Genomic DNA, 14,875 nt, shown 5'->3' with positions numbered 1-14,875 from the left:
GCCCGTCCCCCGTTATGGATGGGTGCTCCTTGATTTAATAGCTCAGTTATCCCGCAGCACAAGAGATTCTACTGGTCCTCAGGTTTGAGCACCAACGTGAGGGAGAGAGAGGGAGGGACCCTCGAGAGAACGCAGCATCCGGTGCCCCGTAGCAGATCTGCTTCCTGCTGAAGCCCTTGCTCGGCATCAGCAGTCCTGAACCAGCCCTCGCCTTCCGAGGGCGTCCTCGGTCCCCCTCCCTCTGTCCTCTGCCCCTGGTTAGTGTGACGCCTCCCGCCCTAGCAGGTGGTGCACCGAGACCTGAAGCCAAGTAACATCCTCTACATGGACGAGTCTGGAAACCCCGAGTCCATCAGAATCTGTGACTTTGGGTTTGCCAAGCAACTGCGAGCTGAGAACGGGCTGCTGATGACACCCTGCTACACGGCCAACTTTGTTGCCCCCGAGGTAAGGCCCTAAACCAGGGGGAGGACAGACCCACCAGTGCCCTAGAGAGAGCGCCTGTCTTCTCCCTCCTCCAAAAGTAACAGGGCGGTTTGGTGTATCCAAGGCACTTGGAGGGTCTCTGGGTGGTGCAAACGGTTCACAGCTGCCTACTAACCAAAGGTGGGTGGTTCACACCCCCCCGGTGGTGCCATGGAGGAAAGGTCTGCTGATCTGTGTCTGTAAAGATGACAGTCAAGAAGACCCTGTAGAGCAGTTCTGCTCTGCACGTGGAGTAGGCCTGAGCCGGAATCCGCTCAACAGGTGAGGTTAGAGGTGTTTTGATTTAGTTCAGCAGTAGTAGTTAGGAAACAAGTGAGGACCTTCAGTCTGTTTGGAATCAGCCACCGATCCTGCTAAAACATGGTCGGTTTTACCCTTTTATTTTCGTATTTGTAAATGTTTAGGTGACGATCTACTCATGTGAAACTCTCATTGCTCTGGAGATGGCTAGATGAGCTTTACGTGTCCGCTGCCGATTTTAGTGAGGAACACAGCGGTCACTTTCCTCAGAGGATTGGAAGAGGAACCAGTGGGTCATTTGTCATCAGAAATGTGTAACAGCACCCTGAGAGATGACATTGCACAGGCTGACGTTGTATCTTATATCATTGTATTGTAGCTCTTGCTCCCCATGGCTTTCCAGGGCACATACAAGCTAGCAGGATCAAGTGGAATAATACTAGAGCTCCACCATGATTTGCAAACAAAAGCTCTCCGTAATCCCAAAGGCCCCCTCAGAGAGACTCTCAGCAGGAGGCACACTGTAGGCGCCCCCTTTTCCAATGCCCTGGGATAATTTCCCTTACTCTCCAAGCTCATTGATGTGTGTGTTAGTCACCTAGTGTTGCTATAACAAACACCACGAGTGGATGGCTTTGACAAAGAAGTTTATTTTCTCACAGTAAAGTAGGCTAAAAGTACAAATTTAGGGCGTCAGCTCCAGGAGAAGGCTTTCTCTTTCCGTTGGCCTTCTCATTAATCTTCCCCTGGACTAGGAGCTTCTCTGCACAGGAACCCCAGGTCCAAAGGACACCCTCTGCTCCTGGCGCTTCCTTCTTGGTGGTATGAGGTCCCCCTGTCTCTCTGCTTGCTTTTTCCTTTTGTATCTCAAGAGATTGCCTCAAGACACAATCCAATCTTGTAGATCGAGCCCTGCCTCACTAACACAACTGCCGCCTATCCATCCTCATTAACCAGATAGAGGGAGGATTTACAACATACAGGAAAATCACACAATACCAGGAATCACGGCCCAGCCAAAGTGGTACACACATTTTTGGCGGACATAATTCAATCGATGACAACATGTTTATGAAGATAAGCCTCGTGTCTTGCTTCTGTGGTAGGAAGAAGAATGGGATGATCGAGGTGGAAGTCACTAGTGGGGTGGGGGTGTTGGGAACGAAAGTGAATGTTAGACTCTGCACGGATCCTCCTGGTAGCTGATAAAATGGCACAGTCAGGAGAGGCGCGCTGCTTCTGTGCGAAAGTGAAAGGCCAAGTGAAAGGCCTGGCTGGTATCTAGTGGTCCAGCTTGGAGCTGTCTGGGAGGTAGCCCAAAGCCACAGTCCACAATGGGGGTCCCTGGACGTGCCCTGTGAGGCATGAACGGACACGCGGCGCTGGGGTGTGTTGTGAGGCCGTCATTAGGATAGCAGAGGGCCACTTAGGAAGAGCCACCCAGGGGTCCTTGGAAAATAACCTGGTTATAAGCTTCCATTAAGGAGCTTTGGTGGCACAATGGTTAAGCGCTGGGATGCTAACCAAAGGTCCAAGGTTCAAACCCACCCAGCGGCTCCTCAGGAGGAAAGACTTGGAGATCTGCTCCCATGAAGATTACAGCCTAGGAAACCCTATGGGACAGTTGTATGCTGTCATATAAGGTCCCCATGAGTCTGAGTAGCCTCAGTGGCACCTAACAACAACAAGCCTCCATTAATGCCTCACTTGCTCCATATTAATACTGACCGTAGTGCTTAGGCAGTGCCTGCCTTTGGTGTGTTACTGGACCATCCAGCAAACGGTTTACCGGTGTTTTTTAGTTTTATCCTCATAGCCCGTATGAGGTGGACAGGATAGGTACTGTCAGCTACGTTTCACAGATTAAAACACACACAGAGACTCAGTGAGTTCAAGTGGCTTCGGAAGATCACCTGGCCAGTGGGCTGTGGAGCCACAGTTGACAACAAACATTTGATGCACTCGACGCGTGTTTGCTGAACGCTGGCCATATCGCAGCACTGTGCTGAGAGTCAGTGGCGCAGAGATGCATGAGGTGGGATCCTTGCTCTCCTGGCTCCACAAATAATGTGGAATCAGCCATCCACAGTAATCCATGAGCATCTATGCCACTTTCCCTATACCAGTTTTAAAAAAAAAAATTGATTTCTAGTTGATTCTGAGTCATGACAACCCCATGTATGTAGAGTAGAAATGCCCAATAGGGTTTCTTGGCTTTGACCTTTGGAAGCAGATCACCAGGCTTTTTTTCCGTGGCATTGTTGGATGAGTTCAAACCACCAGCCTGTAGGCTAGTAGCCCAGTGCAAACAGCTCATGTCACCCCGGCACCTCATCTTGTGGTTAGTAAACTAGAAAACCATCGTGGGGTTGTCCTATGGGAAAGTACGTAAGCCTGTGACAAGTTAAAGGTTTTCTGCCGTAGAGGCTAAAGTGCCACCGTGCCCTTCATCTGGCATGTCCCCAGCAGGGGCTCTGCCCCTCATGCCTGTGAGTCTTAGGGGGCCTGGTGTGGTCCCTCGGTTGATAGAGCAGTCTCTTTGGAGTCACAGCTCTGCCTGCCTCTCCGCCCCACCCGCCCTGTCTGTGTTGCCACTGGAAGAACGAGTCCTCAGCGGGAATTCTCTTAGGAAAGGACTTACTCGTCTTTTGTTTCTCCTTTCTAGGTCCTAAAACGGCAAGGCTATGATGCAGCATGCGATGTGTGGAGTCTGGGGATCCTGTTGTACACCATGCTGGCCGGGTAATGGGCTGTCCACTGCTCTATCAGTATATACACCGTGTTGGCTGGGTAACGGGCTGTCCACTGCTCTATCAGTTTATACAGCACGCTGGCTGGGTAACGGGCTGTCCACTGAGGCTCCACCAGTTTATACACCACGCTGGCTGGGTAATGGGCTGTCCGCTGGGGCTCCACCAGTTTATACACCATGCTGGCTGGGTAATGGGCTGTCCGCTGGGGCTCCACCAGTTTATACACCACGCTGGCTGGGTAATGGGCTGTCTGCTGAGGGTCCACCAGTTTATACACCATACTGGCCAGGTAATGGGCTGTCCACTGCTCTATCAGTATATACACCACACTGGCCGGGTAATGAGCTGTCGAATAGGGGCTCCATCAGTTTATACACCATGCTGACTGGGTAACGGGCTGTCCGCTGCTCTATCAGTTTATACAGCACACTGGCCGGGTAATGGACTGTCCGCTGGGGCTCCACCAGTTTATACACCACGCTGGCCGGGTTATGGGCTGTCCACTGGGGGCTCCATCAGTTTATACACCACGCTGGCTGGGTAATGGGCTGTCCACTGGGGGCTCCATCAGTTTATACACCACGCTGGCTGGGTAGTGGGCTGTCCACTGGGGGCTCCACCAGTTTATACAGCACGCTGGCTGGGTAATGGGCTGTCCACTGGGGGCTCCACCAGTTTATACAGCACGCTGGCTGGGTAATGGGCTGTCCACTGGGGGCTCCACCAGTTTATACAGCACGCTGGCTGGGTAATGGGCTGTCCACTGGGGGCTCCACCAGTTTATACACCACACTGGCCGGGTAATGGGCTGTCCACTAGGGGCTCCACCAGTTTATACACCATGCTGGCCGGGTAATGGGCTGTCCGCTGAGGCTCCACCAGTTTATACACCACGCTGGCCAGGTAATGGGCTGTCCACTGGGGGTTCCGTCGGCAGCCTCTGCATGGATCTCATTGGCTGCCCCAGGGGTTTTCCTCGCATTGCCTCAGCCTGGTGTACTAGTGTTGGCAAATAACCACGCATACACAGTCACTCACCGATATGGAGCAAATTCTTTCAAACCTCCTTAGTCCCCTTCAGGACAACTAGAGAACAAGGATAAAGAAACTTAGCCCCATGATTAGAGAACTGGAGCCAAAAGATTGAGCACATAAGCAAAATGTCCACACCTGGTGACGGCGTGGTCCGCACTTCTACACTGCTCATGCCATTCTCTGAACAGTGGCAGTCTCTGTTCCTTAGACACATCGTCTTAAGTCTGGAAGTATCCGTAATGCTTTGGGGTCAAACAGTGATTTTGAAAGTGCAGTCATTTAATGGCTCTGTAATTGGCTTTTGTGGCAGTTAGATGTTTATGTACCCATTTGTGGTGAGAAGTTAACGTGGCTGTACTAGTGTCCTGGGGCCACTGTGACAAAGCACCACAGAACGAGTGGCTTCAAACCACAGAAATTTATTCTTTCACAGCTCTGGAGGCTGGGAGCCTGAACTCCGGGTGTCAGGAGGGTCATGCTGTCTCTGAAGGCTCGAGGGGAAGAGCCTTTTTTGTCTCAGCAGCTCCTGGTAGCTCCAGGTGTTCCTCGGCTTGCAACTACATTACTCCAGTCTCTGCCTTTGTCATCATGTGGCTATCTTTCCTCTGCGTCTGTCTTTTCTCTTTTATGAGGACACTATTCAGATTGGATTAGGACCCACCGTAATTCCAGTGTGGTCTCATCTTAGTATAACTGATAGCATCTTCAAAGGTCCTGTTTCCGAACACGGTCATATTCAAAGGTACAGGGGCTGGGACTTGAATATCATTTGGGGGAAACAATTCAGACCCTAACAGTGGTGTTCAGAAAGAGGATTGGATCTGACATTAGACATCTAAAACTAGAAAGTTTTAGCTCCACCATTCACTAGCTCTGGATCGTGGGTTAATCCCTGCACCTGCACCAACCTTACTTCCCTCACATTTTGAGTGAGAAGAGGACACTGCATGGCACTTAAGGTTCCTTCCAGCCATGAAGGGCTGCCATCTTCAGAGACCCACTGGTCCCCAATGGTTTTGTGTTTATCAGATACTTGAGAGAGGTAAACAAGGATCCTAGATCATCCAATCGTGTTTGCTACAGCAGATGGGCATGAAAATTCATGAGAATGGCCTGCTTCTCACGTGGCCTTAATGAAGGATTTCATGAGAATCAGTCGTGAGTGTCAACAGTTCAAGGACAGTAGCTTGTGAACCTGGGTGGTGTCTGAGAACTGCCACGGCAAAGGAAGGATTACAGCGTCTCCCTGGTCCCACGCTCTTAGATTACTTGTGGTCTTCTGATACTCAAAGTATTTACACCCAACACTAGGATCACAGACTTTGCCACTAAAGGAAGTGCTGAGAATCACATGTCATTCCTTCTCTGTCGTTGTTGTTAGGTGCCACTGAGTTGGTTTCAACTCATAGCAACCCTGTGTACAACAGAACGAAACACTGCCTGGTCCTGTGCCATCTTCACAATCGTTGTCACGGCTCAGTCCATTGTTGGAGCCACTGTGTCAGTCCATCTTGTTGAGGGTCTTCCTCTTCTTCACTGTTCCTCTACTTTGCCAAGCATGATGTCCTTCTCCAGGGACTGATCCCACCTGATAACATGTCCAAAGCATGTGAGACATAATCTCACCATCCTTGCTTCTAAGGAGCATTCTGATTGTACTTTCTCTAGGAAAGCATATATTGACATCCCTGGTTTCTATTGAGGCAGAAGGAATGACATCTATTAAGCACTGGCAATATGGCAAGTACTGTACCAAGCATTGTGTATGTCTTCATCTGCATAACCTTCATAGAGTCCTGTGAGTATATTTTTCTACACATTTTGCAATTGAGGCTCAAAAAATCAATTTGTTAAAGAACCCAGAATAACAGAGCCCTGAGGCTCGAACATGGGTTTCTCAGATGTCAAATCCCAGGCTTTCATCCACTATGCCACACTATCACCAGGGAAACCAGAAATGGTCCAGCAAAGGCTGATCCATTGGCTCCACAGAGCTTTCTTCACTTGCCCTATCAACCGCTATCTTTGCCCAGGTAAGGAAAACGGATCTAGCGTTAGGAAGTACATTATCCCGTACCGTGAATCTTCAGGCATTGGATTTGGAATATAACAGGAAAGAAACTAGCTATTCTTTTGAACAAGAAAGCAGCACTATCAAGTTATAAATGTCACTGTATAAAATGGAAGCTCATTACTGTACATTTTTTCGTTCCACAGATTTACCCCTTTTGCAAATGGGCCAGATGATACCCCTGAGGAGATTTTGGCGAGGATTGGCAGTGGGAAGTATGCCCTCTCCGGAGGGAACTGGGACTCTATATCTGATGCAGCAAAGGTGAGCAACTTTCTCACTTTTCAGGTGTGGAGATTCTGTGACGGCCATTGTACTCAGGAGGAAGCTGGGAGACTTCCTTTCCTATAAGTGACATAGATACTTCACCCTTATGTATTTTTAAAGTTGTCAGCTAAAAAATTTTATTTGGAAAACTGTTTTACAACTTTCACATTTCCTAAGGTCCTAGTGATGTTACAGAACGATGGTCCTTGTGTCACAGACGGACTGAGTGGGGTTACAGAATGATGGTCCTGGTGTCACAGATGGACCAAGTGGTGTTACAGAACGATGGTCCTGGTGTCACAGACAGACTGAGCAGTGGTACAGAATGATGGTCCTGGTGTTGCAGATGGACCGAGCGGTGTTACGGAATGATGGTCCTGGTGTCGCAGATGGTCCGAGCGGTGTTACAGAATGATGGTCCTGGTGTTGCAGATGGACCAAGTGGTGTTACAGAATGGTGGTCCTGGTGTCGCAGACAGACCAAGCAGACCCCCACCACAGAGGTGCATGTCTGCTGTTATAAGGTCCTTTGCATCTGGGCTTCTTGGCCGCTCCACACCATTTATGACCTGCCTCATTTCTTCTGACCATCAGACTCTTGGTCTTTTTAGTCAGCATCATCAAATTCTTCTCTAATCAAATAATAAGTGATAATCCCAGGTACTAGAAGAAACATCACCAACAGTCTGTTTTCTGTGTTGCTGGAAAAGGAGTCAGAAGATCTGGGGTCCTGATTCCAACTTCACCATTGCTGTGTGACCTTGTCCAATGTTGATGGGGGAGCTGATGGTGGAGGTGATGGTGGAGATGATGATACAGGAGATGGCAGGGGGTGACAGTAAAGGTGGTGGTGAAGGTGATGGCAGAGCTGAAGGGAGAGGTGATGGTGGAATTGGAGGCAGGGGTGATGGCGAAGGTGATGGCGGAGCTGAAGACAGAAGTGATGGTGAAGGTATGGTAGAGTTGAAGGCAGAGGTGATGGTGGAAGTAACGATGAAGGGGATGGTGGAAGTGATAGTATAGGAGATGACAAGGAGTGATGACAGAGGTGGCAACACAGGTGATACAGGAGATGGTGCAGATAATGGCAAGGGTGATGGTGGTGGTGGTGGCAGAGGTGATGGTGGAGGTGGTGGCAGAGGTGATGGTGGAGGTGGTGGCAGAGGTGATGGTGGAAGAGATGGGGAGGATTATGGCAGGTACACCAAGCACTTCCTTCCACACACTCTGTCTCAGAACGAGGATAGGAGCTGTCTGAGTTAGAGTTCTCAAAGCAGAGCCTGAAACGAGGACCTGAATACTAGTGGTCTAGCTGGAGGGTGATCCCAGGAAGCAGGGAGTGGAGGAGCAGGGAGAAGGTATCAAAGAAGAGGAAGGTCCAATGTAAGGGTGTATTATGCAGGTCACCGTGGTGGGCAGAGGGGTCAGTGCCTCCCAGTTCACACACCGACTTCTTCTTGTCCCGTCACCCTTGTCCCTGCCACATCCACGCATTCCCCTCCCTAACTTCCCCTGGGCCTGTTCCCTCCTGAGCACATCATAGAGCCAGACCCCAGCCCTCCAAATCTAGGCAATGCCTGTTGATGAGTGCTTTTATCAGCATCCTGCATTTACTGTATAAAAACGCATTTCTTAATGTGACTGACTGTGAGATCTTGAGGAGGTCAAGAAAGTTCTTGCTTTCCTTTCTACACCTGAAGATGGGAACAGTAATACTTCCAGGAGATATTTGTTTCAAGAAGTTACCAAAATTAATGTTATCAGATAGTAAAAGGCATTGGGTTTCTCTACAGAAGAATGACATTGTTATAGTATATAGCATTTCCACGTTCTGCTTTATGACCAGAAATTCAGTTGAGTAGTTCAACTTCATGTAATGTACACACCCTAATTCATTCCATTTCATTCCTAAATGGAGCGAGGATACTAAAGGAAGGAGGGTGGGTCAGTAGGCAGAACATGGATTCTCGTCTTGGGTCTTCCTTGGGCCAGCGATGAATCACTATAGACTCCGACTTCTCCATCTGCAAAATGGGGGAAATAACATTAGCCTCTACCTCAGAGGTGGTTATTAGTAAGAGAAGACGTAACAGGGGTGTCAAGACACTGCCTTGAAGAACAATACAAATGTAAATCGCTAAAGTAGAGTGCTATAATTAAGTGAACGTTAGGAATTTTTGTTACTATTTTACAATTAAGTAAAAAAATTGCCTTTATTGAACGTGAGTTTACGGATACAGTAAAAGTAATGAAAGCCAGAACCTGTGTATCACAGCAACCTGTCAGAGAAGGAAAACACCAATATCTTCCACTAAAGTGAGTGATAGAAAAGTGTTAAGACTGCACCCTGTCAAAGGCGGAAACCTTGCAAGACCCAGAAAAACAAGGCAGTCCCATGGGATTCCAGCTCTCCCAGGTTTCACCGTATATGTATTGACTACAGGTTATGGACTCTGTGGTTAGTAGTAAATATTTGTGAATTGTCATGATAAAAATGTAATTACATCATTGTGAACTGGTTTGTATCTGTGGATATTCTTTATACCTAGAGCCCATGAACTTGGAAAGAATATCATTTTTACTAAAACAGCGTCTTAGTAGTCAACACGCATCATTTGGCATTTCCACATTTGATTTCTCTTTAGACTTAAAATCTTTTATAAAATATAAGAAAGACTGAGGCGAAATCCTAAGTTGGTGATAGTTAACACTTAAAACCCATTGGCCCTCTGGGGTCTTAAACACTAGCAAGCAGCCATCTAAGATGCATCAATTGGTCTCAGACCACCTGGATCAAAGGAGAATGAAGAACACTGAGGACACAAGGTAATTACGAGGCCAAGAGACAGAAAGGGCCACATGAACCAGAAACTACATCATCCTGAGACCAGAAGAACTAGATGGTGCCTGGCTACAACCAATGACTGACCTGACAGGGAACACAACAGAGAACCCCTGAGGGAACAAGAGAGCAGTGGGATGCAGAACCCAAATTCTCATAAAAAGACCAGACTTCATGGTCTGACTGAGACTAGAAGGACCCCGGTGGTCATGGCCCCCAGACCTTCTGTTGGCCCAAGACAGGAACCATTCCGGGGGCCAACTCTTCAGACAGGGATTGGACTGGACAGTGGGTTGGAGGGGAGGGGTGAGCTTCTTGGATCAGGTGGACACTTGAGACTATGTTGGCATCTCCTGCCTGGAGGGGAGATGAGAGGGTGGAGGGGGTTAGAAGCTGGCAAAATGGACACGAAAAGAGAGAGTGGAGGGAGAGAGCGGGCTGTCTCATTAGGGGAGAGTAACTGGGAGTATGTAGCAAGGTGTATGTAAGTTTTTCTCTGAGAGACTGACTTGACTTGTAAACTTTCACTTAAAGCACGATAAAAGTTATTTAAAAAAAAAAAAAAACCCATTGGCCCAAAAATGCAAAGACCCACGTTCAGAACGATGGTTAGGTTTGCCCTCAGGAGAGAGGAGTTTTGCCAGGAGTCTATCGACCCAGTGACCCATTGCGTCTCCTTCCTCTCCTCTCCTCTTTTCGGCTCTCCCAACAGGATGTCGTATCCAAGATGCTCCACGTGGACCCTCACCAGCGCCTGACGGTGGTTCAAGTCCTAAAGCATCCATGGATTGTGAACAGAGAATACTTGTCCCAAAACCAGCTCAGCAGACAAGACGTCCACCTAGTGAAGGTACCGACGGGGGCCGTGAGACTAAGATGGCAGGAGCGGTGATCTTGACACCTCTCAGTTAGTCTACAGAAATAATAATATGCAGGAAGGTAGCCAAGAATGGGCCCAAATATTCATTTATCTGTTTTTATACATTTTGTCACTCACACATTTCCACACAAAACTCACATCTGAGTAATAAGTTCTGTCAACATTGTTTAGCAGCTTCATTGTGTGTGTGAGAAAGATAGAAAGAGGAGAGAGAAAGGGCAGAGGCAGGCAAAGGTAACTAGAGCATGGCAGGTATTGCACTGCCTGGGCGCGTGGCGCCACTGAGCAGTTTCTAGATAAGGCCAGTGGCCTTACTTATCTACAGAAAATGGCGCCTTTAGGAAACACTAAAATTGCGCCCCTGCCAAACAGATGACTCCCTTCTTTTAGATAACTTTACCGTAACATCAGCTCAGAAATACACATCGAGCTTGTTAATCTTTTATTAACACGTCACTGTGCTTGAGGAGGGTCATCGGGCTGTGCTGGGTTAACAGAACCTGCTCACTGGTTTCAAGGGCCCAGTGCCGGTGCAATACCCTAGGTACGCTCCAGCGCCCTCAGATCTAGACCACAGGTCTGCAAAATTTTTCTATAAAGGGTCAGACAGTAAATATTTTTTTGGCACCTGTAACTACATCCTGAAGTTTTTTTTAACTTCATCCTGAAGGGATGTGGGAGTCTGTGACCCACTGGTCCAATCCTCAGATAAATGACACAAACCATGTTAAAACTGTCATCTCCCAAGTGACTGACTTTGAAGGCAGCATTCCTCTTTTGGGTAACCCTGTATCTGGGGAGAACTGTCCCTGGCCATCCAGAGCTCAAGTTACCCCCAGTTATCCAGCCAGGAGTGGTCACTTCCAAATCCTTCCCAAAGACATAGAGCTACTCTAGGACAAACCCAGTTAGTTATCCAAGTCAGTCCAAACTACTCAAAAGTGGCAACTATCAGGGTGGACACTGCCCTGGCATTGGCTCCGAGGGCTCCTGACTGGCTCTATGGGTCCAGTCAACCCCCAAGAGCAGGCCTGGCCCAGCTGTCACGGCACAGGGGACCATGTGGTGTGATCTCCTGAGCTCTGTGTCAGTTTTAAAAACATATCCCCAACTTACAGCACAATGAAGTATGAAGTTAACGTGGTGTGGTGTGGTGTGGTGTGGTGGATGGTCACCATGATGAGATGATGAAATCACGTTACCCACGCGGGGCCTCAGTGTGCTGGCCTCTGCCCCCAGGCACTGCACGTGTCGCTGCGGTCATAGCGGGCTCTCCTGGAGGGCGGCTCCCCGCTTACCCCAGCACACTGCACGTGTCACTGTGGTCATAGCGGGCTCTCCTGGAGGGCAGCTCCCCACGTCCCCCAGGCACTGCACGTGTCACTGTGGTCATAGCGGGCTCTCCTGGAGGGCGGCTCCCCGCTTACCCCAGCACGCTGTACGTGTCACTGTGGTCATAGCGGGCTCTCCTGGAGGGCGGCTCCCCGCTTACCCCAGCACACTGCACGTGTCACTGTGGTCATAGCGGGCTCTCCTGGAGGGCAGCTCCCCACTTCCCCCAGCACACTGTACGTGTCACTGTGGTTATAGCGGGCTCTCCTGGAGGGCGGCTCCCCACTTACCCCAGCACACTGCACGTGTCACTGCGGTCATAGCGGGCTCTCCTGGAGGGCAGCTCCCCACTTCCCCCAGCACACTGTACGTGTCACTGTGGTCATAGCGGGCTCTCCTGGAGGGTGGCTCCCCACTTCCCCCAGGCACTGCACGTGTCACTGTGGTCATAGCGGGCTCTCCTGGAGGGCGGCTCCCCACTTCCCCCAGCACACTGTAGGTGTCACTGCAGTCATAGCGGGCTCTCCTGGAGGGCAGCTCCCCACTTCCCCCAGGCACTGCACGTGTCACTGTGGTCATAGCGGGCTCTCCTGGAGGGCAGCTCCCCACTTCCCCCAGCACACTGTACGTGTCACTGTGGTCATAGCGGGCTCTCCTGGAGGGCGGCTCCCCGCTTACCCCAGCACACTGCACGTGTCACTGCGGTCATAGCGGGCTCTCCTGGAGGGCAGCTCCCCACTTCCCCCAGCACATTGTACGTGTCACTGTGGTCATAGCGGGCTCTCCTGGAGGGTGGCTCCCCACTTCCCCCAGGCACTGCACGTGTCACTGTGGTCATAGCGGGCTCTCCTGGAGGGCGGCTCCCCACTTCCCCCAGGCACTGTACGTGTCACTGCGGTCATAGCGGGCTCTCCTGGAGGGCAGCTCCCCACTTCCCCCAGCACACTGTAGGTGTCACTGCAGTCATAGCGGGCTCTCCTGGAGGGCAGCTCCCCACTTCCCCCAGGCACTGCACGTGTCACTGTGGTCATAGTGGGCTCTCCTGGAGGGCAGCTCCCCACTTCCCCCAGGCACTGCACGTGTCACTGTGGTCATAGCGGGCTCTCCTGGAGGGCGGCTCCCCGCTTACCCCAGCACACTGCACGTGTCACTGTGGTCATAGCGGGCTCTCCTGGAGGGCAGCTCCCCACTTCCCCCAGGCACTGCACGTGTCACTGTGGTCATAGTGGGCTCTCCTGGAGGGCAGCTCCCCACTTCCCCCAGGCACTGCACGTGTCACTGTGGTCATAGCGGGCTCTCCTGGAGGGCAGCTCCCCACTTCCCCCAGGCACTGCACGTGTCACTGTGGTCATAGCGGGCTCTCCTGGAGGGCAGCTCCCCACTTCCCCCAGCACACTGCACGTGTCACTGCGGTCATAGCGGGCTCTCCTGGAGGGCAGCTCCCCACTTCCCCCAGCACACTGTAGGTGTCACTGCAGTCATAGCGGGCTCTCCTGGAGGGAGGGTCCCCGCTTTCCCAAGGGGACATGAGGCTGGGGCGAAGGGCAGCTCCTCTGGCCGCACATTGGGGTGCTCGCTGTGCTCAGAGCTCACACCCTCTTCTTGCTCTGCAGGGGGCCATGGCTGCCACCTACTTTGCTCTGAACAGGACACCTCAGGCGCCCAGGCTGGAGCCGGTGCTCTCGTCCAGCTTGGCACAGCGCCGCGGCATGAAGAGACTGACATCTACACGGTTGTAGCCGGTGCTCCCCCAGCGTGTGGTCTTGGCACAGACTCGGGACAGGGTGCCACCATGCGCGTTGCAGGGACAAGTCCACATGGAGGCAGAGCCGCCTTCGCTGTGCACCTTCCCCTCAGCCTGGGGAGGTCCGACCTGGAGACCCCAGGGCCTCACTGTGCCAACCTTGCCAACCACCCCCTCCCTCATCCCACGCAGCACCAACGAATGCGCGCATCCCAGGTCACACACTCACACCCCTTAGGGTGCTGCCACGATCTTTAGGTCCTCCTAGGATGCTCACGTTTGGATGGAGAGATTTTTTCCAGTTATTCAGCCAGTAATTTGGTCAGCTTCCAACACTGGCATCCTGGTGATTATGGAAAGGGCAGTGTCCATACAGGAACAAGCCCACCAGCTTGTTCTAGAACCTTCCCTGGGAGGGGCTGGATGTGACCATGCTGGTACTCCCCCCGGGCTGAATGTTGGGGTTGGCACCACTCCGTCTACATAGAGATGTCCAGTTCCATTCCAGAACAATCCAAAGAGTTGTTCTCACATGCCCTCCAGTTTTTACTGAGGGGTTGTGCGTTCCCCTTCCTTCTGCCCCAAATTCCAGTCGAGGGAAGAACCCCCCAAGAACCAGGCTCTCTGGCCTTTGCCTTAGTGTCCGCATTTCACAGGGGTCAAGAGAGGGACCCCAGGAAGGAGCCAGGACAGCCTGCCACCCCCATTTCATCATTTCCCTCCAGGGGCTGCTGGGCAGGGGCAGCTGGCCCCCACTGTGAGTCACCCCGTGGTCACTGAAGGCCTTCGAGAGCTCTGGGCTCTAAGAGGGCCGCTTAGGAAAACCCTTTGTCAGCCTTGCCCAGAGCAGGGGTCCGTCATGATTGCTTGCGTTTTCTGGTCTACAGGAAACTGAACGCTGGGCTTGCTGCCTCCCTTGAGTCCTGTGGCTGAGTCTGTGCCTTGCCCAGTCTGAGGGGGACAGGAGGGGCACAGCAGACCCCCACCCCAGAGGAGCAGCGGGGCTGGGACGGGGAGGGGCGGGCGGGTGGCCAGTACCAGTGTGCTTTGCAGAAGCCGTGTGCTGCCCTCGCTGTTCCCGTGGCTCTGTTTTCAAATGGACTTTCGCAGTTCCGGTAACTTAAGTGCTACTTACTGTGTTGTTTGGTGTGTTGTGCGCACAGGGGACGTAGGTGCACCCTGCTGTGCTCACCCTGTTAAATGAAGTCGTGCTGTGTGTGCCTCC

At 51.4% G+C, this 14,875-nt stretch overlaps 1 protein-coding gene across 5 annotated transcripts in view; it reads left to right on the top strand.

The window, feature by feature from the left end:
- Nucleotides 1–14,666, top strand: part of RPS6KA2 (ribosomal protein S6 kinase A2) — a 388,441-nt gene extending 373,775 nt beyond the window's left edge. For 4 of the 5 annotated variants that reach the window (XM_023559360.2, XM_064293190.1, XM_064293185.1 and 1 more), the window contains 5 exons: nt 286–447; nt 3,392–3,468; nt 6,732–6,849; nt 10,407–10,544; nt 13,520–14,666. In XM_023559360.2, the coding sequence (XP_023415128.1) occupies nt 286–447; nt 3,392–3,468; nt 6,732–6,849; nt 10,407–10,544; nt 13,520–13,645 (621 nt within the window). In that variant the 3' untranslated portion in view covers nt 13,646–14,666. The other variant, XM_064293195.1, reaches the window with a different exon arrangement.
- The last annotated feature ends 209 nt before the right edge of the window (nt 14,667–14,875 follow it).

The sequence above is a fragment of the Loxodonta africana genome, chromosome 1 (assembly GCF_030014295.1).
Source record: "Loxodonta africana isolate mLoxAfr1 chromosome 1, mLoxAfr1.hap2, whole genome shotgun sequence".
Classification (NCBI taxonomy): Eukaryota; Metazoa; Chordata; class Mammalia; order Proboscidea; family Elephantidae; genus Loxodonta; species Loxodonta africana.
The sequence above is the reverse complement of the archived record's forward strand: the minus strand, read 5'-3'. Positions and strand labels throughout refer to the sequence as shown.